The sequence below is a fragment of the Solanum pennellii genome, chromosome 2 (assembly GCF_001406875.1).
Source record: "Solanum pennellii chromosome 2, SPENNV200".
NCBI classification, from domain to species: domain Eukaryota; kingdom Viridiplantae; phylum Streptophyta; class Magnoliopsida; order Solanales; family Solanaceae; genus Solanum; species Solanum pennellii.
Window position 1 is genome coordinate 45,249,864 of NC_028638.1, and position 24,129 is coordinate 45,273,992.

The 24,129-nt window shown below is 34.3% G+C and overlaps 4 protein-coding genes across 10 annotated transcripts; all 4 read right to left on the reverse strand.

The window, feature by feature from the left end:
• Positions 1–1,321: 1,321 nt before the first annotated feature.
• Positions 1,322–4,053, reverse strand: LOC107011399 (low-temperature-induced cysteine proteinase-like). Its single transcript, XM_015210894.2, has 5 exons — positions 3,341–4,053; positions 2,602–2,834; positions 2,373–2,510; positions 1,828–2,268; positions 1,322–1,649 (listed from the first exon to the last, which is right to left on the reverse strand). Exons 1-5 carry the CDS (start codon positions 3,822–3,824, stop codon positions 1,503–1,505), a joined length of 1,443 nt encoding a protein of 480 aa, XP_015066380.1. The 5' UTR covers positions 3,825–4,053; the 3' UTR covers positions 1,322–1,502.
• Positions 4,054–8,520: 4,467 nt separating this feature from the next.
• On the reverse strand, positions 8,521–12,333 carry LOC107009086 (pentatricopeptide repeat-containing protein At4g02750-like). Of its 6 annotated transcripts, none has more exons than XR_003576725.1 (2): positions 9,541–12,020; positions 8,521–8,918 (listed from the first exon to the last, which is right to left on the reverse strand). XR_003576725.1 is itself a non-coding variant. In XM_027914599.1 (2 exons), exon 2 carries the CDS (start codon positions 11,977–11,979, stop codon positions 9,751–9,753), a length of 2,229 nt encoding a protein of 742 aa, XP_027770400.1. In that variant the 5' UTR covers positions 11,980–12,045; positions 12,199–12,333; the 3' UTR covers positions 9,254–9,750. The 6 variants fall into 6 exon arrangements, 1 of the variants encoding a protein (XP_027770400.1); XR_003576724.1 differs by lacking the exon at positions 8,521–8,918 and adding an exon at positions 9,006–9,233; XR_003576723.1 differs by lacking the exon at positions 8,521–8,918 and adding an exon at positions 9,006–9,247.
• LOC107009088 (low-temperature-induced cysteine proteinase-like) lies at positions 12,155–15,167 on the reverse strand. The gene is made up of 5 exons (XM_015208359.2): positions 14,568–15,167; positions 13,848–14,086; positions 13,621–13,758; positions 13,047–13,529; positions 12,155–12,506 (listed from the first exon to the last, which is right to left on the reverse strand). Exons 1-5 carry the CDS (start codon positions 15,067–15,069, stop codon positions 12,366–12,368), a joined length of 1,503 nt encoding a protein of 500 aa, XP_015063845.1. The 5' UTR covers positions 15,070–15,167; the 3' UTR covers positions 12,155–12,365.
• Positions 15,168–15,675: 508 nt separating this feature from the next.
• On the reverse strand, positions 15,676–21,344 carry LOC107010963 (probable phosphoribosylformylglycinamidine synthase, chloroplastic/mitochondrial). 2 transcript variants are annotated; one of them, XM_015210241.2, is made up of 4 exons: positions 21,194–21,344; positions 20,646–20,705; positions 16,367–20,555; positions 15,676–16,269 (listed from the first exon to the last, which is right to left on the reverse strand). In XM_015210241.2, exons 2-3 carry the CDS (start codon positions 20,688–20,690, stop codon positions 16,368–16,370), a joined length of 4,233 nt encoding a protein of 1,410 aa, XP_015065727.1. In that variant the 5' UTR covers positions 20,691–20,705; positions 21,194–21,344; the 3' UTR covers positions 15,676–16,269; position 16,367. The 2 variants fall into 2 exon arrangements, with proteins under 2 accessions (XP_015065727.1, XP_015065728.1); XM_015210242.2 differs by having other exon boundaries at positions 20,646–20,702; positions 21,194–21,334.
• Between the last annotated feature and the right edge of the window lie 2,785 nt (positions 21,345–24,129).

A 24,129-nucleotide genomic window follows, 5' to 3' on the forward strand; every position in this document is an offset into this window, starting at 1 on the left:
TTGAATTACATTTTTTCTAGTTAAAAGTAACAATACCTAGAAGATTTACAAGTGTAATTTCATCACAAGGTTGGAGGTTTCGAGTAATATGTTCTAGGCCCATAATATTGTTGTTGCTTTGTCATAAACTTAATAGCGATAATTGTATATAATAACAAACTAATAACCTAAAATAAATGGAGTAGTTACTGTTTAATTTAATTGTGCCCCATAGCAAACGTTTGTCAAAGTTTGCCAGTCGCCTCTTTCCCAAAACTCTCCCTCTGCTCACCTCTCTAGCTTTATACAACAGAGTGTATAAATTGTGTTTCTGTCTTGTATAAAGCGAGAGAAAATTGTATATACACATGCAAAAACATATATCTTCGTGTTATACACTTAATTATACAATTTACAAACATTTTACTTCGATTCAATTGTATACAAATGCAAATTTTATACAAATATTGCAGCGAAAAAGGCCAGCGAATTATACAATTGCAGTGAAATACAATTTTCTCTCGCTTTATACAACAGAAATGTATAAATTGTATTTCTGTTTTTGTATAAAGCGAGAGAAAAACATATATCTTCTTCCTATACACTTATAATTATCAATATACAAACATTTTACTTCGATTCAATTGTATGCAAAGCAAATTTTATACACATATTGCAGTAAAATAGGCCAGCGCATTATACAATTGCAGTGAAATATGCCAATGAATTATACAATTGCAGCGAAATAGGCCAGCGAATTATACAATTACGCATTATACAATTGTAGCGAAATAGGCCAGCGAATTATACAATTGCAGCGAAATAGGCCAGCGAATTATACAATTTAGGCCAGCGAATCATACAATTGCATATGTATAGTGAGGCCAACGAACTATACAATTTAGGCCAGCGAATTATACAGTTGTATATGTATAGCGAATTATACAGTTATATGTTTGCTATGGAGCGCAATTATGCAAACTTTGCTATAACATACAAATATAAATTTTTTGTTTGCTATATGTGAAAGTTGGCCAAGTTTATAAACCAAAATAAATTGGGCTCAACTTAGGTAATAATAGCACACCCCATCTAACCCTTTAGTACCATTTTCTTCTCTCTCAATCCATTTCTAAAGTCTTGCATATTTGGTTTTTGGGATGAGATGGGACGAAGGAACATTTGTAATAAGAAGGGTGTTTTGATAAACTTATAACTTGATTAAACTTGTTTAAAAGCAATTTATGGTTTATTGTTTTTAGTAGACCAAGCTTATTATAAGAAAAAAAATGTTTATCAACATTCTTATAACATACCAACTGTTAGCCATAGATTTCAATACTTATATTCAATAACGTAAGTACTTATTCTTTTATTGTGCTTCATAAATTGTTATACATGGATTATCGAAGGATTTTTGTACATTTTTTCTTTTACATATTTTTCTAGAACATTTACTTGACCAACAAGAACCAGAGTGTCAATTGGGATGATAAAAGCTATAATAACTTAGATAAGTTGTTTCAGCGCATCACAGCAAACTGATTCCTCCTGTTCCATTGGAAAGTTTGGTCCATTTCATCTATTTCCTTAGTAGCACTACTCCATGGTAGCTTGAGCTTGGCCATTGTTCTCTTCCTTGCAGCAACTCCAATTTTGTCTCCATAATCCTGCAAAGAGAGAAACAAAATTTTATCTTATTACATTGGGAGAAAGAGGAAGGAGAAGGGGTGTGACTTGTGAGAATCCGACTCACACCTGTCGTGTGTATGTGTGAAAGACCTCACAAGTACGACTAGATTATATGTCTCGGTGATATGAAGAAGCTATTGAAGATTTAAGTAATACCTTGTGGCAGAGGCCTTGTAAAACATCACAATATGGGAAGTCTTGAGGGCAGCATAATCTTGAATTCTCACAGCAAACACCATTTTCAATAGGACAGCATCCATGAACTAAGCACTTGCCAAAGAAATCTAAGCCGCAGCAGCATGTTTGACCTTCTGGGCAGTAATGTAAGCCGTCTTCACATATATTTGGTTTTGGAGGGGATGGTGGAGCGGAAGACGATTCTTTCATGGGATAAGAAGCCAGTGAATTAATACCACATATCCCATATGGCAAAATAGTGTTCCTTTTTATATATGCATACCCCTCCATGCCCCAAGATTTTCCCCATGAGTTCTTGATAATCCAATAGTCAACTCCTCCTTCAGAACCGTATCCTACAATTAGTACTGCATGGGATAAGTCATCTGGATTACTAGAGCATTCTCCATCATAGATTCCCTGCATTAACCCCAAAACAGAGAAAGGGCAAGAGCTTAATATCGGGATTTGTTGAAAAAGAAGACACAAGTAACAATAAGAATGACACAATATATATGAGTTACCCCTGCATATAGCTGAAAATCAAGGCTTTTTCCATCAATGCCTACACTGACAGGTTGTCTAGCAACAGCACAAAGTAGGGCACTTTCTTCTTGTGCAACATCTTCATATCCATCAATTGTTACAGCCTTCTTGTTCAACTGTTTGAGTAAAAATGATCAACATTTTCTCTTAAAAATGAAAAAGCTAAAAGAAACAAAGATGTTATGGGAAATTGCAGCCATCACATGCCTTGTTGTAACTGCAAGAGCCTCGAGATTCGGTGTATGGATAATCAGCTGCTGAATCAATGCCCCTATTGTTGATCACAAATTTAAAAGCAGGGTCCATAAGTCCACCTTCACACCCTTTATTAGAGGCGTCACAGTTGACAAGTTCTTGAGTTGAAAGGCTAATAAGTTCTCCAGTGACTAATGCATTTATTCCTTCTATGGCTCCACATGCGGAAAATGCCCAACAACATCCTGCATTTGAAATGCAGAGAATGAAAGATATTTGCAAAAGGCACATATTTTCAGGCTCACTGATATCCCAAGACATCATTGGGTTCAGCTGCCTAATTTGGGATAGAACTCTCGGAAGCTTTGGTACTATACCATCCTTCTACTAGATAATCACTAGATCAACAAAGTTCTTACAATGGAAGTGAAGTGGCAAAAAATTGAAGGTTGTACTCCTGATTTTAACTCATTTTTCCCCATAAAATAGGCATCAACAAATTGGGAACTAAAGATCTATGAACTAAATGATGCTACTGTTGTGCCTCTCTTTTGTTCAAAACAAGACTGCCATGTATAATATCGAGTTTAAGCTCTATGCAGTGACAAAGTAAAAGATCTTTACACAATCATGTCACTTATAAGGTAAACTACAAGTAAATGTCCATGATAAGCCTTAAACCATGATCCTCTAAAAATGGGAAATTGTGAAAAGACTGAATTAATATGCAGAAGAGATTAGCACAGCTTACCACATGCTCCTTGGTTCTTAACCTCAGTGACAACCCCATGTTTCCTCCAATCCTTAGAAGGAGGAGCATCACAAGAATTCGCAGAAATAGTGGTCTTGTTCTGCTGTCTAAAAGGCATCTTAATCTTTGAAGTATGAACTTGACTGAACTCTTCATTGCTCAAATCAGCAAAATTGTTCAAACCAACTAAATGGTCTGATTCTGACCTTCTCTTTGAGTTCTTGTCCACTATATACTTCACATTCCTTTTAAAATTCTCCAACCTCATTTCTTCCTCTTTCTCATTCTTGTAAATTTTCCCATGCTTCTGTTTCCATTCTTGGAATAGTTGGAAAACTCTTTCTTCTGTAAGCAACTCTTGCGGCTTGTCTAATTCTGGAAAATAAGTAGTAAAAGCAGAAACTTGAGATGATAATGTTGCTAAGATCAAGAAAAGTGGGAAACTAAGAAGAAGAAAAAGGTGGGTTTTTTGTGTATTTTCCATATTTTATTTTAGTAACACAATGCAATAAAGGACTTTGAGATTCTTGTGTTATACATAGCTTTTGGAAAGATGACCCTTATGGTCATGAATAAGTTAGCAAGTGGAACAAGCGTACAAACTTTTATCTGTGAATTATTTGATTGAACAATTATGTAACGATATTTTTGAAAAGGCTAGTGAGTGATATTTTGGTGCACTTGCTCCTATAACTTCATCCTGTTAAGATACTAATAAGTTTTTTGGATATTTATTCCTAAGAGACTGTGATAGATAGATGTAATTTTATCTTCATCCCAAAACATTTCTCATCCACTCCTTATTATCCAATAATCAAAAACTCGATAGGATATTAAGCCAAGCTGATAAAATCATCAATCTTCTGTCTAAATTCCAAAATTTATATATGAAATTCCTGAAATATAATTCCCTGGACCCCAATTTGGAATTTTGTAGTATTCGTAAGTTTAGTGGTTCCAGTTTTTTGGGGCCCATTACCACTAGAAATGAATAGCATACTATCCTTTCTAGATCTTATGCAATTTGACAAATATTTGGTGTAAGAATTATGTATTAGCCTATTTAAAACGTAAAAAAGCAATTTTACTTATAGCAGCAAACACAGATTATCTCTGTCCCAACTAACGCAGTATTAAGAAAGAAACTGTAAGAAGGATAATTTATTTACTGCAACAAAGTTAAACTACAAAATAGTAATAAATTTGTGACCGTTCATGTGATAACATGTAAAGTGAAACGGATAGTAGTAATTTTAACTAATTTATGGCCTGTCCTCCATAAGAGTAAGCATGTTTTTTGTGCTACATCATCACACAGAGATATTTATTTCACTTCAAAAGATTAAAGTGATAATAGGAAACACAAAGTACAAGTGACAAGTCTGAGGAGTATTTATGTCTTTTTCCTTGTTTTCGTGGTTAAGAAATGATTCTTTCAATGCATTGTATCAATAAAAGGAAATTGCCCTTCTTTAGCATCTAGTGACCAAAAGGTAATTCATGTAAAATGAATGTTACTCATTTTCTCTTTCTGAACTTAAGTGGTTTTTGTTTTCTAGATTGTATGGTAAATTTATAAGCTAATAAATTTATGTCCACAATATTACATACTTTAGTATTTCTTCTTTTCATATTTTTTAATGATAAAATGATATTTTGATGGTAATAACAGTTCAAGCTTTATGGCATAACAATAGACAAGTTCAAATTTAAAGACAATTAAGATATAGAATAAAGCAAGTGTATGATTAGAGCATGTTTTTACTTGTCCTACTAGTTATTAATAAAAATGGAGAGCATTATCTATAATATATCAGGAAGCTAAAGACTAAAATCAATTTTAAAGCTTGTAGGCTTATTGTATTTTGTTTGAAGAATAACCGGTTCCTTTTTTCGTTTTCTCGTATAAAATCCATGATTTTAGTGTTATGGACTTAGTATGAGAAAACGAAAAAGAGGGATCGATTTGTCTTAAAAAAATAAAAAAAAATACAATAGACCTACAAGCTTTATGATCCATTTCAGTCTTTGGCTTATTGATAAGTTGTCAATAGTACTCTCCGTTTTCATTAATAATTAGTAGACAAACAAAAGATGCTCTAATTATTTACTTTATCTTGATTATCTTTAGGTTTGAACTTGTCTACTATATGAAACTAGTTCCAGACACGTGCGTTGCACGTGTTCCCCAAGCTAAATTGCATGAAGTTGTTGTAACGATGTGTTTGTATGACCTCTTTGATATTAAAGATGAAGAAACCACAAATATTGTGAAAGAAAAATAATTATATGTTAAATGGTGCGTACATTTTGATTTAGTAATTTGCTGATAGAATAAAAATAGATCAACCAAAAAATAATTACATATTAAAATAGTAAATTAAGAAAAATATATAGAAAACTTCACATATATAAGAAAATATTAGGCAAAATAGAAGGCATACCACTATATAAGAAAACTCACATTTATAAGAAAACTTTAAAATTTTCTTTTCAAGAAAATCAAAAAAGTCTTTCTTTTGTAATGGAAGATATATGTACGTTTTTCTTGTAAAGACGGTTTAACTTAACTAAGAGAAAAGTAATTAATTAAATTGGACAATTTGAACTTAAACTTCATATTAGAATTAAAATGAATTAAATGAAAGAAAATGAAGGATAGGAATCAAAGTCTCAAACATCTTTACATATTTCACCAGTAGCTAGAGACTTTTAGTAGATGAATATGGTCAATATATTAAATTAAGTGTATTTAATTATTAAGTAACCCTTCAATTTCTTCAAATTTTATAATTTCAAAGAGTGTTATACTCTATACAAATTTATAGGATAATTCTAGTAATCTAACCTTAACTTTGTTGCTTCACACTTTTAATAGAACTAATAATTCTATTTTTACTATAAAGTTTGTAAAATAAAATAGTAAATCAAGAAAAAGTACTTTAAAAGCTATACAACTTATGTGGTTATCAAAGCAAGAACAATTATCAACCATGCAAAGACTTAAATCATAAAACTCAAAGTCTTATTGTGTACAATAATATTTTATTTGTAGTTATTAATTTATCAAATAGGAAAGAAAATAGAAATTTTTTAATGGTAAATAAAAGAACACCTCTAAAGAATCAACAAAAATATTATAAAATGAAGCTAAAATTAACAATGTGAAAGAAAAAAGTAGTAACAATGTGAAAGAAAAAGAGATGACAACTTTCTTTATTCTCTTCCAATTATTCAAAATCTCTTCGATAGGATATAATTGAGGGACTCAAAGGATTGTCATGAATATGTCATTAACCCATTTCATGGATGAAAGGTGAAAGTAACAAGTATATTATTATGAACATCAACAAATGTATAATATCTTCATTTCAATATAATAACACAAAATAAAAATTCCACTTGAACACATAGAAGAGAAATCTTAGCAGATCTTAGTTAATCTACAATAAAATTATCAAACAAATATTAAGATACAATAAATGAAGAGAAGTAGCTATCATCAAAACTAAGACAATATATATCATGACATAATTTACAGATCGGAAAATTAGTGAAGCACACAGTGGTATTTATAGCCAAGATATATAAAAACTCAAAAGTCAAGTTAGAAAAAGATCATTAAAATATCATTAAATCTCTTTATTAAAGAAGTGAAAGGACACTTTATATTTTGTAGTTATTCTTTAAAGTTAAAACGTATGACTATAAGTATTCAACATATGTACTAATACACATAAAAGAAAATGAAAAACCAATTTTGAAACTGTTAAAACATTTATTGTATGGTAGTCAATATGATACTTAGCATTTATTTAAACATATATTTACATCTTTTTTTACACAAATTATTAAAGAAGTATTTTCTTTATTTAAAGATAAAAATGTTTAATTAATTATATTAGATGAATTTAATTAAATATTTTATAGCCTTTTCATTAAATGTAGGGGTAAAATGGTAATTCAACTTTTAAGTTTTGAGCTTCATGCTTATAATAATACTAGTCTCCGGGCACGTACGTTGCACGTGTATCCCAAATAAAAATAAATGAAAAAAATAAATGAAAAAGTATATAATAAACTATTAGGAGAATTATGATGTTTTTTTCGAGTGTTCTCTCGATATTTTCGATCTACTGCACATTAGATAAGTCTCCAAAGCTTACCCATTTATAAGCAATTAAATATACAGACAGTCATCAACAAGTAAAATTTTCAAGAAAGACACATCAAGTTAAAGAATTAAAAAGGGAAAATGCGACGTTACTTAAAGTCATCTTGTATCCTTAATGTGTGTCGTTACAAATGTAACTACTTCCTTAAAAACTTTCAGATATACCCAGATCACTGTTAGAGAAGACTTGGAGTTGCTACATTTGTTGAAGAAAATGTGATATATTTTGCTAGCAAACAGCTGCAATTTCAATTTATTATTTAATAGTTTAAAAGTTTAAACATGGTTTCTTTTGTGTGGGAAGCTATGCGTAGAGAGTTTCAAAGAGAGTTGATCATCATGCAGCATCAAACCATATGTGTACAACAACATTCAATTTTTGATATGTGTGATTATACCTTTCAAGCTATTTATTTTACCTATTAAAAAAATTAGAAAGTTATCATTCAAATGAAGTTAGCAAATCAAACGGAAAAATCTAGACTTAATAAGATTGTACCTGAAAATTAGAAGAAATTTTGTACCCACTTAACAATGGAAGCTTGTGTTGAATGACTAATATTGAGTATGTTTATACCGTGTAGTCTTGAAGATTTGTTGATAAAAACTCTTTGATATTCCTCAATTACTTAATTTGATCCCTTTCAACTTCTCATAATTAGCAAAATACGTTTCAACCTCTATATTAATTGAAATTTTATTAGTGTTCATCCTATTTGGTTGTTTCACACATAGTAATTGAATAGACTGCTGAACTTCTCATTTTGCACCTCTATTATGTAATTCAATATTACTATTTAATTAGATATTTAATTTATATTTGGGTAAAGTATTTTATTACTTTTTAATTTAGTATAGGGGCAAAGTAGTAATTCAACTTTACACTTTAGAGCTTCATGCTTATAATAATATATGATAAAGTTTGAAATGTCAGAGTGAGTTATTACTTTTTTTTTTTTTGAGCAAGGTAAAGTTAACACAAAAGTGAGTTATTACTATCAGAATATCATTTTGTCACAAAAATTATTTAAAGAAGAAATATTAAAGTACGTAATATTGTGGACATAACATATGTACTTTTCTATATCAAATTATTTTATTTTCATTTTTTAGCTTATACATTTTCTATTTCTACAAAACCATAATTGCTATTGAAACCATCTCTAAGTTCAGAAACAGAAAAACGAAAAAGTTTTAGAGTAATAGTTCATTAGATCATAAATTACCTTCACTGTCAGATGCGAAAGAAGGGCAGTTCCTCTTCTGCAACATTTATAAAGTTGAAAATCAAGGATGCTCTCGTTGATGTCCACACTACCAGGTTTTAAAGCAACAGCTAGGAGCACTTTCCTCTTCTGCAGCATCTTGGTGTCAATCAATTGTTACAACCTTTTGGTGGTTCACCTGTTGAGGAAAATATTTGAACAATGATCACGTTGCTAAAGGCAAATATTTGAAAAATGGATAGAAGACATGATCATCACATGCCTTGTCGTAATTTCAAGTTCCTTGACAGTGTTTGGATAATCAGAAGCTAAATCAATGGTGCCAGTATTGATCACTCATTCAAAAGCAGGGTTCAAAAGTCCACCTTGATCACGGTCATTATTGTATTGAATTATCACAATCAATAAGTTCTTGAGCAGAAAGGCTAATAAGTTCACAATCTTCCAGTTAAATCAAAATTCCTTCAACAGAACAAAGTCCATTGATATAATCCTACAATGCATGAACTGTTATGAAGTGCAAAAAGAGAGACGGTAAGAAATATTTATGTGCAATTTTAATGTTCTCTAAGATCCGGAACAAAACAGATAATAAAAAAGATAAGAGGATATTACAAGGATAGAAGAAAAGGATTGATGATAAAACAGTAGATTCTACAAGTAGTGTTATATGCACATTATATAAGGGCAAACTTGGATTCACCGACCTGGCAATACCAATGTACCATTCACGATCATGAGCTGCTTTAACACATAATCACTGCAAAGATCTACACTAATATCCACACAACAGCAGTTACCTTATGAGCAAGTTTTTGCTTCACTCTTCTGGTTACAACTTGCAGAATTCCATTCCAGCTCTGTATGCGTTCTGTTGCAGATGCAAAGGATTTTCCAGACATTGGAGTGATTTTATCATCTGCCATACAGTCCTGCAAATCCACCTTACAGCCCTAAACCAGAAGTGATTTTGTGAATGTATGTTTGGCACTTTAACATACATGCTTATGTCAATTATCTGAGTCAAGACAAAATGATGTCATAGCAGGCATATGGCCCATATCCATCATCTGAGCAGTTAAAGTGAACAACATGTTAGAGTTCTCCACTGACTGCACTGCAGTATCACCACAAAGAAAAACAAGTAACTGATTCCTATCCTCGACCCAGCTGCATCCTGGTAGTCTGCCTGCTCCACTCTTTTTCATTGTTTCCCTAACTCTCTCCACATCACCCCATCTTCCTAGCTCAGCATACATGTTTGATAAGACAACCAGATTTGTCGACGTGTGAGGTTCAAGTTCAAGAAGCTTCTCAATAGCACAGCCAGCAATCTTTATATTGTTATGCATGCGACAAGCCCCAAATAGGGAACCCCACATTTCTACAGTGACATTTTCTTTCATATCCTTTATTAGAAGGAAAGCTTCTTCTAACCTCCCTGCTCGCCCAAGTAAGTCAACCATGCAAGCATAACGTTCACATGAAGGAGTAATAGAATACTTTCTGGTCATGTGCTCAAACAAATTTGCACCAGCATCACTCAAGCCAGCATGCTTACATGCAGATAAAACACTAACAAATGTGACTTCATCAGGAACGACTTCTTTATCTTCCATTTCTTGAAAAAGTTTGACAGCCTCCTGCCCGTATCCATTTAAAGCATATCCAGCAAGCAAGGAATTCCAGGATATAACATCAGCATTGTCAACATCTTCAAACATCTTTTCTGCATCAAAGATCTTTCCACACTTTGCATACATAATAATTAAAGCATTACAAACTGATAAATTTTTCACATAACCGGTTTTTATAGCCGCTTGATGAAGTTGCTTGCCGATATGCTCAGCTGCAAGATTGGAACAGGAACTTAATGTTGAAGCAAACGTAGAATGATCTGGTTTCTTGCCATCACGTGTCATCGTGATGAAATATTTAAGTGCATCTACATAAAAACCATTTTGGGTATAACCTGAAATTAGAGAATTCCAAGAAATTACATTTCTTTCCCCCATATTCTTAAAGATCTCAAGTGCTTTTTCCATTTGTCCCACTTGAGCATAACCTGCTATCATTGTATTCCAAACAACTATGCTCTTTGGTTCCATATTTTCAAACAGACCAAAAGCTTCATCAATCCGTCCACATTGAGTATAGCCTACAATCATTGTATTCCAACAAACAACATCACGAGTAGCAGTTTGATCAAATACCCAACGAGCTTTATCCATTATGTTGTTTTGGATGTACCCTGAAATCATTGCTGTTCGTGCACCAACATTTTTGTATGGCATTTGATCCAGCAAATCTCTTGCTTCTTTTAGCTTTCCAACACGACAATAACCATCAATCATGGTTGTATAAGCCACGGCACTTCTCTGAGACATTCTATTAAATAATGAAGCAGCCATGTCAATTTTTTCATTCTGGACATATGCAGCTAACATGGCATTCCAAGCAACCTCATTTTTCTCCGGTATTTGGTCAAAAATCATTTCAGCCTCCAATATCATCCCATATCGTGCAAATCCACTCAGCATTGTCACCCATGAAACAACATTTGGACTAGGAATCTCAGCAAAAACCTCTTTAGCAGAATCCAAATCTCCAACCTCAATAAACCCACCCAATAATAAATTCCAAGAAACGACGTCCTTCTCTTCCATATCCTCAAAAAATTTCAATCCAAATTGCATTTCCCCGTTCTGGGTATATCCTGAAAGCATCGAATTCCATGAAACTAAATTTTTAGCTGGCATACCATCAAACATTTTCCTAGCATCATCTAACCTTCCAGCTTTTGCATACCCTGTAATCATTGCATTCCAGCAAGCTATATTACTTCTATCAGGAAGTGATTCAAACACATCTCTAGCCTTTTCAAGCTCCCCACTACGCGCGTAACAAGTTATCATCAATGCATAAGTAAAATGGTCTCTCTGAGGCATTTTATCGAACAGTTCACATGCTTTATCAACTTGACCATTAAACAAATACCCATTGATCATTGTATTCCAAGAGATCAAATTTTTAGACTGCATTTTGTCGAACAGCTTGCGTGCATTGATGATTCTACCGTTCTTGGCATACGCAGAAATCATAGAATTGTAGGTGACAGTATTTGGGTGTGTGATTCCGTTGAACACTCTGATGGCTTCATCTATTTGTCCCCTTTTCCCAAACTGAGTTATCTTCAGATTTTGCTGGATTATTGTTCTTCCTCTACTTAAACTTGCCATTCAAATATATTATTATCTTCCGAATTGTACTGCGCCTTATAACGAATTTGCCGAGCACTTCCTGGCCTAAAAAACAGAGCCAACTATAACAGAATTTAAAATTGGGAGCGAGTTATTTGATTATGAGCTTGACATGTGTTTGAGTATAACAGATAAAATTTTTGTAACTTGGAGATGAAGCAAAAATATATTTAAACACCGAAATTTATTTATACATACCTTAAAACACGATATGTTTAAAATTACAAAGATTGATAACCTTTGCATATTATATCCACGGGATTATTTATTAAAGAAAATATGGGGAGGGAACTTCAAGCAGTCCACCAACTGAAATACTAAGATTCTCGCAAATACTGGTGTTTTCTGATTAAGAAATGTTGGTTTCAACGCATTGCAGCAACATGATTTCTCTTCCATTTCAGAGTTTGGCTCATCTCCTCTGTTGCTTCAGTGATTCTCCAAGGTAAGTTGTACTTGGCCATTCTTCTCTTCCTTGCTTCCACTCCAATTTTGTCTCCATGATCCTGCAAAAAAGGGAAAGAAGTTATCAAACAAATCGTAATTTATTTAAATTTCTAATTTGTTCCATCTGTATTATTTGGGATCCTTTTTCTATCACCTTGAATATTTAATCTTTGGTAGGAAGCGTTTTGCTCTGATATATTAGGTGTAGGAAGCAAAGTGAAAATTATTCTCTTTGATTTATCCAAAGTGAGTTATTTTAGACATTGTAGTACTATTTTCTGTTGGTATCTAATAATTGAGCAAAATTTTGCAACATTTAACATCTTTCAAACCCTTTTGCCTTGCTTTTGTCTATAAAGATTACTCTTACTACCTTGTTGATGATGACAAATCCAATCTATTTGTTTAGCATGGTACCTCCAACTGCCGCACATCGCAATAATTTGGTGTAAGCTTTATTATGTGACTCAACATGGATTTAATGAGAATCTTATGAGTTGTTTCATCAAATTCCTTGCATCATACATATCTCTCATTTATGTAGATTCAAATTACTCTTGAAAACCAAATGTCGGATTCTTTTACAGGAGAAGTCATACCTTGAGGCAGAGGCCATCATAAACATCACAAATGGGATAGTCCGCTGGGCAGCAATAGTTTGATCCATCACAACAAACACCGTTCTCATAGGGGCAGCAGCCCTGCTCTAAGCACAAGCCTGAGAACTCTAACACACAACAGCATGTTTGGTCTGCTGGACAGTAACTGAAGTCTCCACATTCACTTGGTTTTGGAGTAGGCGGTGGAGGGGATGGCGGGGGTGGTGGTAGCATGGCTGGAGACGGATAAGGAGATGGTGATGATTCTTTCGTTGGGTATGAAGCCAATGAATTAATGGCACAAACCCCATATGGCAAATTAGTGTTCCTTCTTATATATCCATACCCTTCCATTCCCCACTCTGTACCCCATGAGTTCTTGATAATCCAATAGTCATCATATCCATCAGAATCATATCCAACTATTACTACTCCGTGGGAGACCTTATTTGGATCATCAGAGCATTCTCCATCATATATTCCCTGAATTGACACCAAAACAGAACAGAAACAAAAAATCACATCGTTTTTGGGATTACTGACATGTGAAAATGGAGTAATAGAAAATAGTTACCCCTAGGTATAGTTGAAAATCAGGGCTGCTTCCGTCGATGGCCACACTAACAGGTTGTTGAGCAGCAGCACAAAGAAGTGCACTTTCCTCCTTCGGAACATCTCGGTATCCATCAATGGTTACAACCTTATGGTTCACCTATTCAGGAAAATATTTGAAGAATGATCAAGTTTTTAACAACTTGGAAACTGGATACAAGACTTGATGTGAAATTGATCATCACATGCCTTGTTGTAATTGCAATGGCCTTGAGAACGCGAAGTGTATGGATAATCAGCTGCTGAATCAATGCCGCCGTTGTTTATCACCCATTCAAAAGCAGGGTCCATAAGTCCACCTTTACAGCCACTATTGTTTGAAGTATCACAATCAATAAGTTCTTGTTCAGAAAGGCTAATAAGTTCACCAGCAACTATTGCATTTATTCCCTCCATGGCTCCAGACGCCGAGAATGCCCAACAAGCTCCTGCAGAAGTTTTGAATAGAATCAAATACTATATTACTCCAATGATGTACATAAATGCATATGCCATATTATTGGAAATATTCATAGAGTTTTGGACCTTTTAGTACTATTGAATTGTGATTTGAGCTAACAAAAAGTCTTAGTAAGACTGTAAGTTAGACCAATTTGCAGATTCAACTCATTTAATGTCTTTTATTTGGATTTCTTAGTACTTGATGCAAGGACAACAAGCTACCTAGAAGTAAAACATGTATTTAGTGTAAACCAATACTATAAATATATAATACACAAAAGAAATATGCCTGAATACAACATCAAGCAATCATCTACAGAGGAGAGTCATGCTTAATGATTAAATTTAAGTACTCCACCGTTTCAATTTATCTTACTTTCCTTTTTAGTCAGTTCCATTAAAAAATCTACTAAAAACAAGCTATAACAACATGAACTGACAATGGTAAAAGAAGACAAGTACAGTTACCACATTGTCCTTGGTCCTTCACCTTGGTGACAGCCCCATGTTTCCTCCAGTCCATTGAAGGAGGAGCATCACAAGAAAATGAAGTTGTTTCTTTTTCCGCTACCTTCATCTGAATAGTCTTTCTCTTGTTAAAGGGTATCTTAATCTTGGAAGTATGAACTTGTCTAAACTCTTCATTGCTCATATCAGCAAATTTTGTCAAACCAACCAAACAGTCTGAATCTGATTTCCTCTTGGAGTTCTTTTCCACTATATACTTCACATTCCTTTTAAAATTCTCCAACTTCATTTCTTCCTCTTTCTTATTCATGTAAACTTTTCCATGCTTCTGTTTCCATTCTTGGAAGAGTTGGAACACTGTTTCTTCTGAAAGAGGCTCAGTTGGTCTGTCTAGTATTGGAAAATCAGTGGTAAAAGAAGAAACTTGAGATGATAATGCAGCAAAGATCAAGAAAAGTAGGAAAAGGAAAAGGAAGAGAGGAGGACTCTGTTTGCTTCCCATATTTCAGTTACATTAAACAGTTGTTGACTTTGTGATCATTCTAGTCCTAATCTCATTGTTTTATAGATTTAGCAAAAGAGTAAGTTACGTATACGGATAGTATAAATAATTTTTTTCACCATCAAGATCATATTATTTTTAGTTGTAACACAAAAATACATCATATTGTCAAGATTTTACATTCCACATTTTTAGGAGACCTACCTATATAGATATCTTTAGATAACCTGATGGTATAAAAAAAATATTTACATCGCGATTCCAATAACTCTACGTAGGTGACATACATGAAATACTGTGCTAGCTTTTTTCAGCTATATATGGTTTGAACTTTAAAGTGATGATTGAGTAAGGGTACAGTGGTAGGTGTGGGTATCGGGTATATAAGATACATTTTCTGGTATTTAACATGTGTTATTATAAATTACTTCAATAATGTATCGATGGGAAAACAAAGATTGTTTTTTTCTTTAGCTCAATTAGAACAATTAAGGTGGGAATACCGTGGCAAAAATATATCACTAGTAAAGAAATAATTTCTCAAAATAAAGTCTTTTCATATATTGGAAGAAGTAATGTTTGCAGCTATAGATTAAGACAGGAAAATTGACTTATATATGTAGTAGTATTTGCAAGGGAACAACTGGTTGATGCAGGAAATTGACTTATTACACTGTAATACGATTGTCTCGAAAAGTTGTGAGGGTAGTTGTATCATAAACTCGGAAAAAAAATACGCTGAGCTATATATTGGTAAGTTCTAAGTTCATTCAATCAATCGACAATTTGTGAATGACAAGTGCACTTAATCTTAGACTAAAGGATAAAAATAAGTTGCTAAAATTGAGTGAGTCTCTGCATATTAAGGACAGATTTTGATGGGTGAACCATAATAGTGTCAATGGGTACCATGTGATACTGATGCTGTATAGATTTCCCAAACAAGCCAAAAAGACAGCAGAATTGTCCAAGGAACTGCGCTTGTAGTTTCAGTTACGCATTTGATTCATCAAAATACTTGGCATTAGAACCAAATATATTCTTGAGAACGATGAAAGGCACGATAAGAATGTCGAAAGACTCGTTAGTTTGTCCCGTCGTATCTGCAACCAAATTGCAAGAATCTCAATCTCTGCACCTTCAGTGCTTCTATGTTGTTTGTCAAACACAAATATCACGCCTTTGGAATTTTTGAAAGATCTGCACATATGATAAGAGCATGAATTTATGTTCCAACATGCATAGATAGAATGAGAGAAAGGGTTTGATTATAAATATGCAAATTAAAGAGTTATACCTTATGAGCACCATTCTCTGGCATTTTGAAACATTCGCAACCAGGGGCTTGGGCCTTTCTTTTCAACATCCCAATTTTTAGGATACCATGGATACTGCCACATCAAGAAACAGCGTTCTGGATGAGGCATCATCGCGAGATGTCTACCATCTGGAGAACAAATTGCGGCTACACCCAGAGGAGAACCGTTGGGATTGAAAGGATATACTTCTGTTGGTGTGCCATCATCATCGCAATACTTCACTGGCGCCAAGTTGGAGCCAAGAATATGATTGAAAATACTATCATCAGGGAAATAAGCTCTTCCTTCACCATGAGCAGCCCAAACACCTAATGTACTACCTTCCATACCTTTGAACATTATGGCTGGTGTTTCTTCTATTGTCACATTCGTGAAACGACATTCAAACCTTCCAGACTCATTATGTATAAACCTTGGCTGTGATGGATCCCCTCCGGCACCAAAAACACCTCCTACTTGGGGCCCTGGCACCCAACCCAATAGAGCCATAAGTTGGCACCCATTGCAAACTCCGAGGCTGAAAGTGTCCGGACGGTTATAAAATGCCTGAAATTGATTTAGAAGAGGCTGATTAAAGCGAATGGACGCTCCCCAGCCTTTGGCAGAATCAAGTACATCAGCATAACTAAAACCTCCAACAAACACAATTCCTCTAAATTCATCCAGTGTGATGACTCCATTGAGAAGGTCTGACATTGCAACATCCCATGGTTCAAATCCAGCAGCAGAAAAGGCTGCAGACATTTCTCTATCACCATTGCTGCCTTCCTCCCGGATAACTGCAACCTTTGGCTTTGAAATGGCAGTCATATACGTATCATCAGTAAATGTTGGCGTGAAAGATAGTTTCCACAATGGTTCATGCCGATTTTTTAACCCTTCTTTTTCTAATTCTACACATGAATCCAGTCTTTGGAACTTTTCCAGTTGAAAGCTAGTCTCTTCCCACATATCCCTGAGCACAGAAGTTTCCTCATTCAAATGTGTAACCCCATCAACCTTCAATTCAACCATCGGAGATGAAGTAACTTGACCAATGATATTAGCAGAAACATCACCATGGTGGAGCTTTTCCAGAACTAAATCCACGTTTTTCTTGCTAACTTCAATGAGAAGGCCAAGCTCCTCTGCAAAAACTGTTTCAGGTATAGTGCTCCCAGAAGAGGTTAAATCCAAACGAATGCCACAGTTCCCTGCAAATGCCATTTCAAGAGCATTCACTATGAGCCCGCCATCACTGATATCATGACCCGCAGAGATCAACTCATCAGAGATTAGGTTCTGAACCTCATTAAAAACAGTTTTAAGATAAGAGACATCATCCAAATCAGGACTTTCATCTCCAATTTGATCAAACACCTGGGCAAGAGCAGATCCACCGAGTCGTCGTTTTCCTCTGGCCAAGTCAATATGAAGCAGCACACCATCATCTCCAAGCTTCAAGTCTGGAGTAACGGTCTTTGTTATATCAGGACATGTCACATAGGTACTGATGACTAGATTCCCTGGAGCTTTAACAACTTCCTCCGATGAGTGGGCTGCCATGGAAAGACTATCTTTCCCCCCATCAATTGCAATCCCAAGTTCAATCATAGCTTCAGAAAGCGCAACAGCAGCATCATACATTGCAGCTCCTTCACCATCTAATTTTGCAGCATACATCCAATTCCCACTTGCTTTAACATCAGAAAGAGATGTAACTTTCGCCCAAACAAGATTTGTGAGTGCTTCTCCGACAGCCAGCCTTGCCATTGCTTTTGGATCCAAGAGACCTTTTATTGGCTGCTCTCCAATTGAGCATGCACCTCCAGACAAGTCTGTATAAGTTTGAGCTATAACAGCCACATCAGCAAGAGTAATCTGCAAGGGACCCACAGTTTGCTGCTGTGCCACAAGACCAGTGACACACCTATCAACTTTAGTGGTCAAGAATCTTTTCGAACAAACAGAAGGAAGCCTCAGGACCCTCTTCAATGAATCTAAAACTGTTGTTGCAGGAGCAATATCAAGTGGTTCACGCAGATTATTCATGCGATTGAATTCAAATGTCTTTTTAGGCATATCACCAAGCACCTTCTCAAGCTCAAGATCCACTGCAGGTGGAGGAGGAGGCAGTCCACTAGACTTGCATTTTTCAGTTGCCACACTATCAACCAGAACAATTCGGCCCTCACCATTAATTGTTCCAATAACAGCCATTGAAAGTCTTTCCCTTGAACAGATAACTTGCAAAAGATCGCGGCTTTCAGGCTTCACCAGTATGGCATCTTGCTCCTGATATTCTGCACCCCAGATTTCCAGAACAGACATTGTGTGATCGCCAACTACAATTGCCCTTATATCAATTTTGGCACCCTGTGGGTGTATTATCTCCTTCACGACATTACAGTTTCCACCGGCACCCTGATCATGAATGCTTATGATCGGGTTGCTGTCACCCATTTCAATGCAAGCACGGACAACCCGATATAACTTTTGTGCCATCTCAGCATCTCCACGCTGCACGGCATTGAAGTCAAGCTCAGCATCATTCTGTCCACTGACCATGCTGGATGCAGCACCACCTCCCATTCCAATACGATATGCTGGTCCCCCAATCTTAACTACCAACATACCAATCTCGGGTTCTCCCTTTGTTATGTGACGGTGATCTATTTGCCCAATACCAGCACTAAACATGATTGGCTTCAACCATTCCCTCCTCTCACCACTTGGTAGTCTCATTCCAAAAGTTCGAGTATAACCCTGGATCAAGGGCTCCCCAAACTTATTCCCATAGTCTGATGCTCCGTTACTAGCATCAATAAGAATCTGTAATGGTGATGCCAAGTTTGCTGGGTATGTGAAAGAAGGATCTTCCCAGGGAGCATATGACCCTTCAATGTTAAGATTTCCAACACAATATCCAGCTGTAGATGCAACAACAAAAGAACCCCTTCCAGTAGCATGGGTATCCCGGATCCGGCCTCCTGCACCTGTCTCAGCACCAGGATAAGGTGCCACAGCACAAGGAAAATTATGGGTTTCTGCTGTAAACAAGACATCAAGGTCGGTGGTAACCGTGTCCAACGGACATGTCGAACCAGGCTGAACAGGTCGCAATTGCTTCACTGGAAACCCCTTGATAGCACTGGAATTATCTTTGAATCCAATAACTGAATTGTTTGGATTTGCAAGCAAAGTGCTTTTGACAATCTGCATAAGAGTCTTATCCACAGGTTGACCATCTATAACAAGCTTTCCTGTAAAGAACCAGTGCCTACTATGTTCACTATTAGATTGAGCAATATCAAATAATTCTACATTTGTCGGGTTTCGCTTTATGTCATCCCTGAAAAGTTTGGTGTAGTACTGTAAGTCTTGCTCATCAAAGGCCAAGCCCATTTCCTCATTAATTTCCTCCAATGCCTTGCGACCCTTTTCCATGACTGGTATATATCGAACCTCCTCCGGAACTATGCTTGTCTTGAAAGAAGTAAGCTTCTCAACATAAATGCACTCTGTCATTCGATCATGAACCATTGAAGCAAACTCATTAATTTGACTATCTAGAAGTGACCCCTTGACATATAATAAGTACCTCCTAGAGCGCTCCAGTCTGTTTATCTCTGTTAGCCCGCATGCTTGGCAAATCGACACAGCATTAGCAGACCACGCTGTAGTGAAAGATAACCGAGGACCAACTTCAATGATATATGCATCTGGAAGTTTCCGCTGCTCCCTCTCAAGGAAACTCTCACTTCCCAAGCTCTCAGGTTCATAAGTTTCTCCTAAAAGCCATTTAAGCACAGAAAATTTATCACTTGAAAGATCTGATTTGAGTCCAACGTTGAAGCATTGTTCAGTTTTCAAGCCAATTATTTGATTAGAGATCTTTGTCTGAACCAACTTGAGAAGCTCAGCTGTGGCACTGTCTTGTAGAAACGGAACACGGTATAAATGTATCAGGTTTTCAGCAACCTCCTGAACTTTGCCTGAATTTTCATCCACCAAGCTACTGACATTCCCTGAAACTACAGCGCTAATCTTCGCCGGAATATGGGACCTTAGTCTCAATTTTTTATGTGAATACCCAAAAGAGCTCTGCCTTGGAAGTGTACCCCAAAGCAAAAGATTTGTCTGCTTACTAGAATGTCTAGGCAATGCTAGCTTTTGTCTATGAAAACCCTGCAATACAAAATAATTCAGAGTTAACAATTTTGTCTACATCATTGACACAACATATTCTTGAAAAAAAAATCAGAGTAATGAACATACTTGTAAGAATTCTGTGGCAGCAATGTCCCAAGCAGATGTAGCCATTGCCAAAACCTGCTGCTGCAATAATAAGAGGAGAGTAAAATATCTTTCAGATAAACAAAATAAATAAGAGGAGAGTAAAATATCTTTCAGATAAACAAAATACCAGAGCCTACAATAGCAATCAAAAAAGAAACTAGAGACAATTAGCAAGATAGGATTTTGGGGTCAGAAACAATCTCAACTTCTCACTAACTAACAGACTATATACATAAATATATATTAGCTAAAGAAAAAACACAAAAACCCAAGAAAACTTCAAATTAAATATCCCACTAAAGAACACTTCTTGCTACAAAGGAGTTACCTCTAACACAGTTTTGAATCTTTTTTTTTTTCAAAAAAAAAATCACCCAGATGCTTTTTTAGCATAAAAAAATTAAGCTACAATGGTGTGCACACCAGTTTTGTATGATAAAAAATCAAAACTTGAAATTAAAATATAATCTTTCTCTACAAATTTTCAGCATAAACAAAAAGATACAGTTTTTATAGCAAGAGAATACCTCTCAGTAGTGGCTCAACCAAAATCAGCTAAGATTCTTGGAAAATTGATAGTCAAAAAAGGAAGAGAGACATAAATTTCAATGGTGGGAGGAGTAAGACCAGTGATAGTGCTTGGGCCTTTGGACAAAAACCCTAGTAATGAGATATTTTTTTTATTTTATTTTTTTTACTTTAATTATTATTCTAAGAATAAATGACTAATTGAAAATTTAATATTATTTTCATTAGCTTTAGGGCTGATTTGACTGAGTTTATAATTTAATATTAGGTAACATACGTACTAACATTAGATGATTGTTAAATGGCTACGAATTTATCTTTTCGGATACCATAGTTTTGTTTATTAGATACTTTTTTTCTTCAATTTGAAAAAAAAAATCTATGATAGGTAAAATTTTATTATGAAAGTTTGATTAAATTTCTTCATACGTAGTAATAGTCAGGTGTAGTTATATGTTATAATAGGTCACCTTTCATTAAAAAATTATATTATACATAACAAAGTATAAAGATGAAAAAAAATGTAAATATAAAATTTTGAATATTTCTGATAAAATTTTTGGTTTAGTCACTCAATGATATTATTATTTTTCAGAGAAAATACAAAAAAATTCTCTTAAATTTATCCGTAAAATTCACTTTAGCACTATAACTTCACGAACGTTTAAATTCCTCCTTAAAAAAATTTTCCAGTAAATTAAATACCACCTTAATGGCTGGCATGGTGGCAAATAAAAAAAGTTCTACTGCGTGAATACCAAGAAATTTAAAAAGAAAATAAGCGGGTCCCACTTTGTCTTCATTCAACGCCTGTTTCATTTCCTTCCTCTCAAATTGTTTAGCTTTCTCTCTATTCCCATGGCCGGATATTTGAAAAAACAATCAGACCATCTATGCTGCTCAATCATGAAAGACATCGTTGTCACTCCCTTCATCAGGGGTGGACCCAGTAAGCCAGACGCGAGTGCTCGAGCATCTATTAATTTCCGAAATTTTTATATATATATATATAAAAAATATGATTTATATGTTAATATAAATTAAATGAGCACCTACAGAACAAAAGTAGCTGTGGGTTGCAATAAGAGGTGTGCAAAGCCACTAGCGAGGGTTCGAATCCCACTAGTAGCAGCATTTCTTTTTTTTTAAATTTTTTCAGCGAATTTTACACCTGTTTTTAAAGGAAGTGAGCACCCACAACCTTTAAATTCTGGATCCGCCACTGCCCTTCATCACTGCTCCATAAAGAGACAGATGTTGTATGACCATCAAATCTTGCCAAAAAAATTCACCACGCCGATAAATTGGACAAAACGTTCGGCATATCCTTTTTCTTGGATTTCTTTCATTCTTCCTATTTCATTTTTGTCTATTTTCATTTTTTTTTTTTTTTTGCAATTATTGTAAGATGTTTGAAAATCTTCAAATATGTCAATTTTGAGTCGTTTATAACAACAACTCCTATAATTGTTGTTGAAGCCGTCACCAAAGTTGTCATTGAAGCACCAACAATTCTTGTTCAATAATAATATCACTACAAATAAATAGGATAATTTGCACAGATTTATTTGTGGGGTTTTAGAAAACTCCACTATAAAATCATTTTGTTGCGTTTATTTTAACTCCTGTGATATAATTTATTTTGTGACGGTTTTACTGTGGAGGCTTATGATAACCTATACAAATTACATCAATTTGTAAGGTTTTGTGAACGCCGCAATTTATGATAATTTGTAGCGGTTTTATTGTGGAGATTTGTGATAACCTCTGCAAATTATATCAAATTGTGAAGTTTTGTGAATGCTACAATTCATAACAATTTGTTACACTTTTACAAAATAGGAAATAACTCAAAAAACTTGAAATATAGAAAACACTTTTGAAAACAAGGTAATCATGAAAAGTAGAAATTCAACTTATTATATGCATTGCATGTTTAATTAGCATGAGAAGAGCAAATTAAGTTGTAAATTGAATTACGGTATCAAAATACAAAGGTATTTAAGTTCATTTTTTCAAGAGAATGAAATAATAGATGAAAATGTTACTCCTATAATATGTAATTGAATTGTTAAAATAAAAAATTTATTGAGGTCTTATATATATATATATATATACGAGCTTATTATTTAAATCACAAAAGACGATTTTCTCATTGCCTATTTAATAATTGATTCCTCAAATAGAAACTAAAACACATTATACAATCTACAAGTAATAATTTTCTTTAAAATGAAAATTGTCAAACCAAAAATAATATAACATGCAACCAAAGCTAAACAAAATTAATTAGCATTGCATCAAACGGTTGGTTAGATGTGATTTATACTCCTNAAATTGCGCTTGAAAAAAATAGTTCTTAATCATGAGTACGAGCTTATTATTTAAATCACAAAAGACGATTTTCTCATTGCCTATTTAATAATTGATTCCTCAAATAGAAACTAAAACACATTATACAATCTACAAGTAATAATTTTCTTTAAAATGAAAATTGTCAAACCAAAAATAATATAACATGCAACCAAAGCTAAACAAAATTAATTAGCATTGCATCAAACGGTTGGTTAGATGTGATTTATACTCCTAGCGATATATTATGTTAACTGTTGAGTATATATATTAGATCAAAACATCTTCAATTACAAACTTCGCTTGCAATTTCTTAATAATTTTCTTTTGATCTCATGACATGTTAAAAACAACAGAAAAAAATATGATATTTAATATGATAACAATGAATTTTTTTAAATAAGAGTAATTATACAAAAAAAAAAAATTCATCTAAATCATGAATATAATACGGAAATTAAAATTGATTTCAACCTCCGGAAAGACTTGAACATCCTTTCTCTCGTTGTAAACTCCATTAGAAGATCTAACAATTTGTACACATTTCCTTTCTATAAACAACAAATGAAGATAAGGAAAATTA

What these genes read in the sequence shown, in the direction of transcription:
- LOC107011399 (XM_015210894.2), bottom strand. Translation starts at nt 3,824, where the DNA reads ATGGAAAATACACAAAAAACCCACCTTTTTCTTCTTCTTAGTTTCCCA. An exon ending in GCTCTTGCAGTTACAACAAG is followed by an intron (nt 2,511 to 2,601) that starts GCATGTGATGGC and finishes TTACTCAAACAG; the next exon opens with TTGAACAAGAAGGCTGTAAC. An exon ending in TACAAGGCCTCTGCCACAAG is followed by an intron (nt 1,650 to 1,827) that starts GTATTACTTAAA and finishes CTCTCTTTGCAG; the next exon opens with GATTATGGAGACAAAATTGG.
- LOC107009086 (XM_027914599.1), bottom strand. Translation starts at nt 11,979, where the DNA reads ATGGCAAGTTTAAGTAGAGGAAGAACAATAATCCAGCAAAATCTGAAG.
- LOC107009088 (XM_015208359.2), bottom strand. Translation starts at nt 15,069, where the DNA reads ATGGGAAGCAAACAGAGTCCTCCTCTCTTCCTTTTCCTTTTCCTACTT. An exon ending in ATTTTCAACTATACCTAGGG is followed by an intron (nt 13,530 to 13,620) that starts GTAACTATTTTC and finishes GTGTCAATTCAG; the next exon opens with GGAATATATGATGGAGAATG. An exon ending in ATGATGGCCTCTGCCTCAAG is followed by an intron (nt 12,507 to 13,046) that starts GTATGACTTCTC and finishes CCTTTTTTGCAG; the next exon opens with GATCATGGAGACAAAATTGG.
- LOC107010963 (XM_015210241.2), bottom strand. Translation starts at nt 20,690, where the DNA reads ATGGCTACATCTGCTTGGGACATTGCTGCCACAGAATTCTTACAA. An exon ending in CTGCCACAGAATTCTTACAA is followed by an intron (nt 20,556 to 20,645) that starts GTATGTTCATTA and finishes TTTGTATTGCAG; the next exon opens with GGTTTTCATAGACAAAAGCT.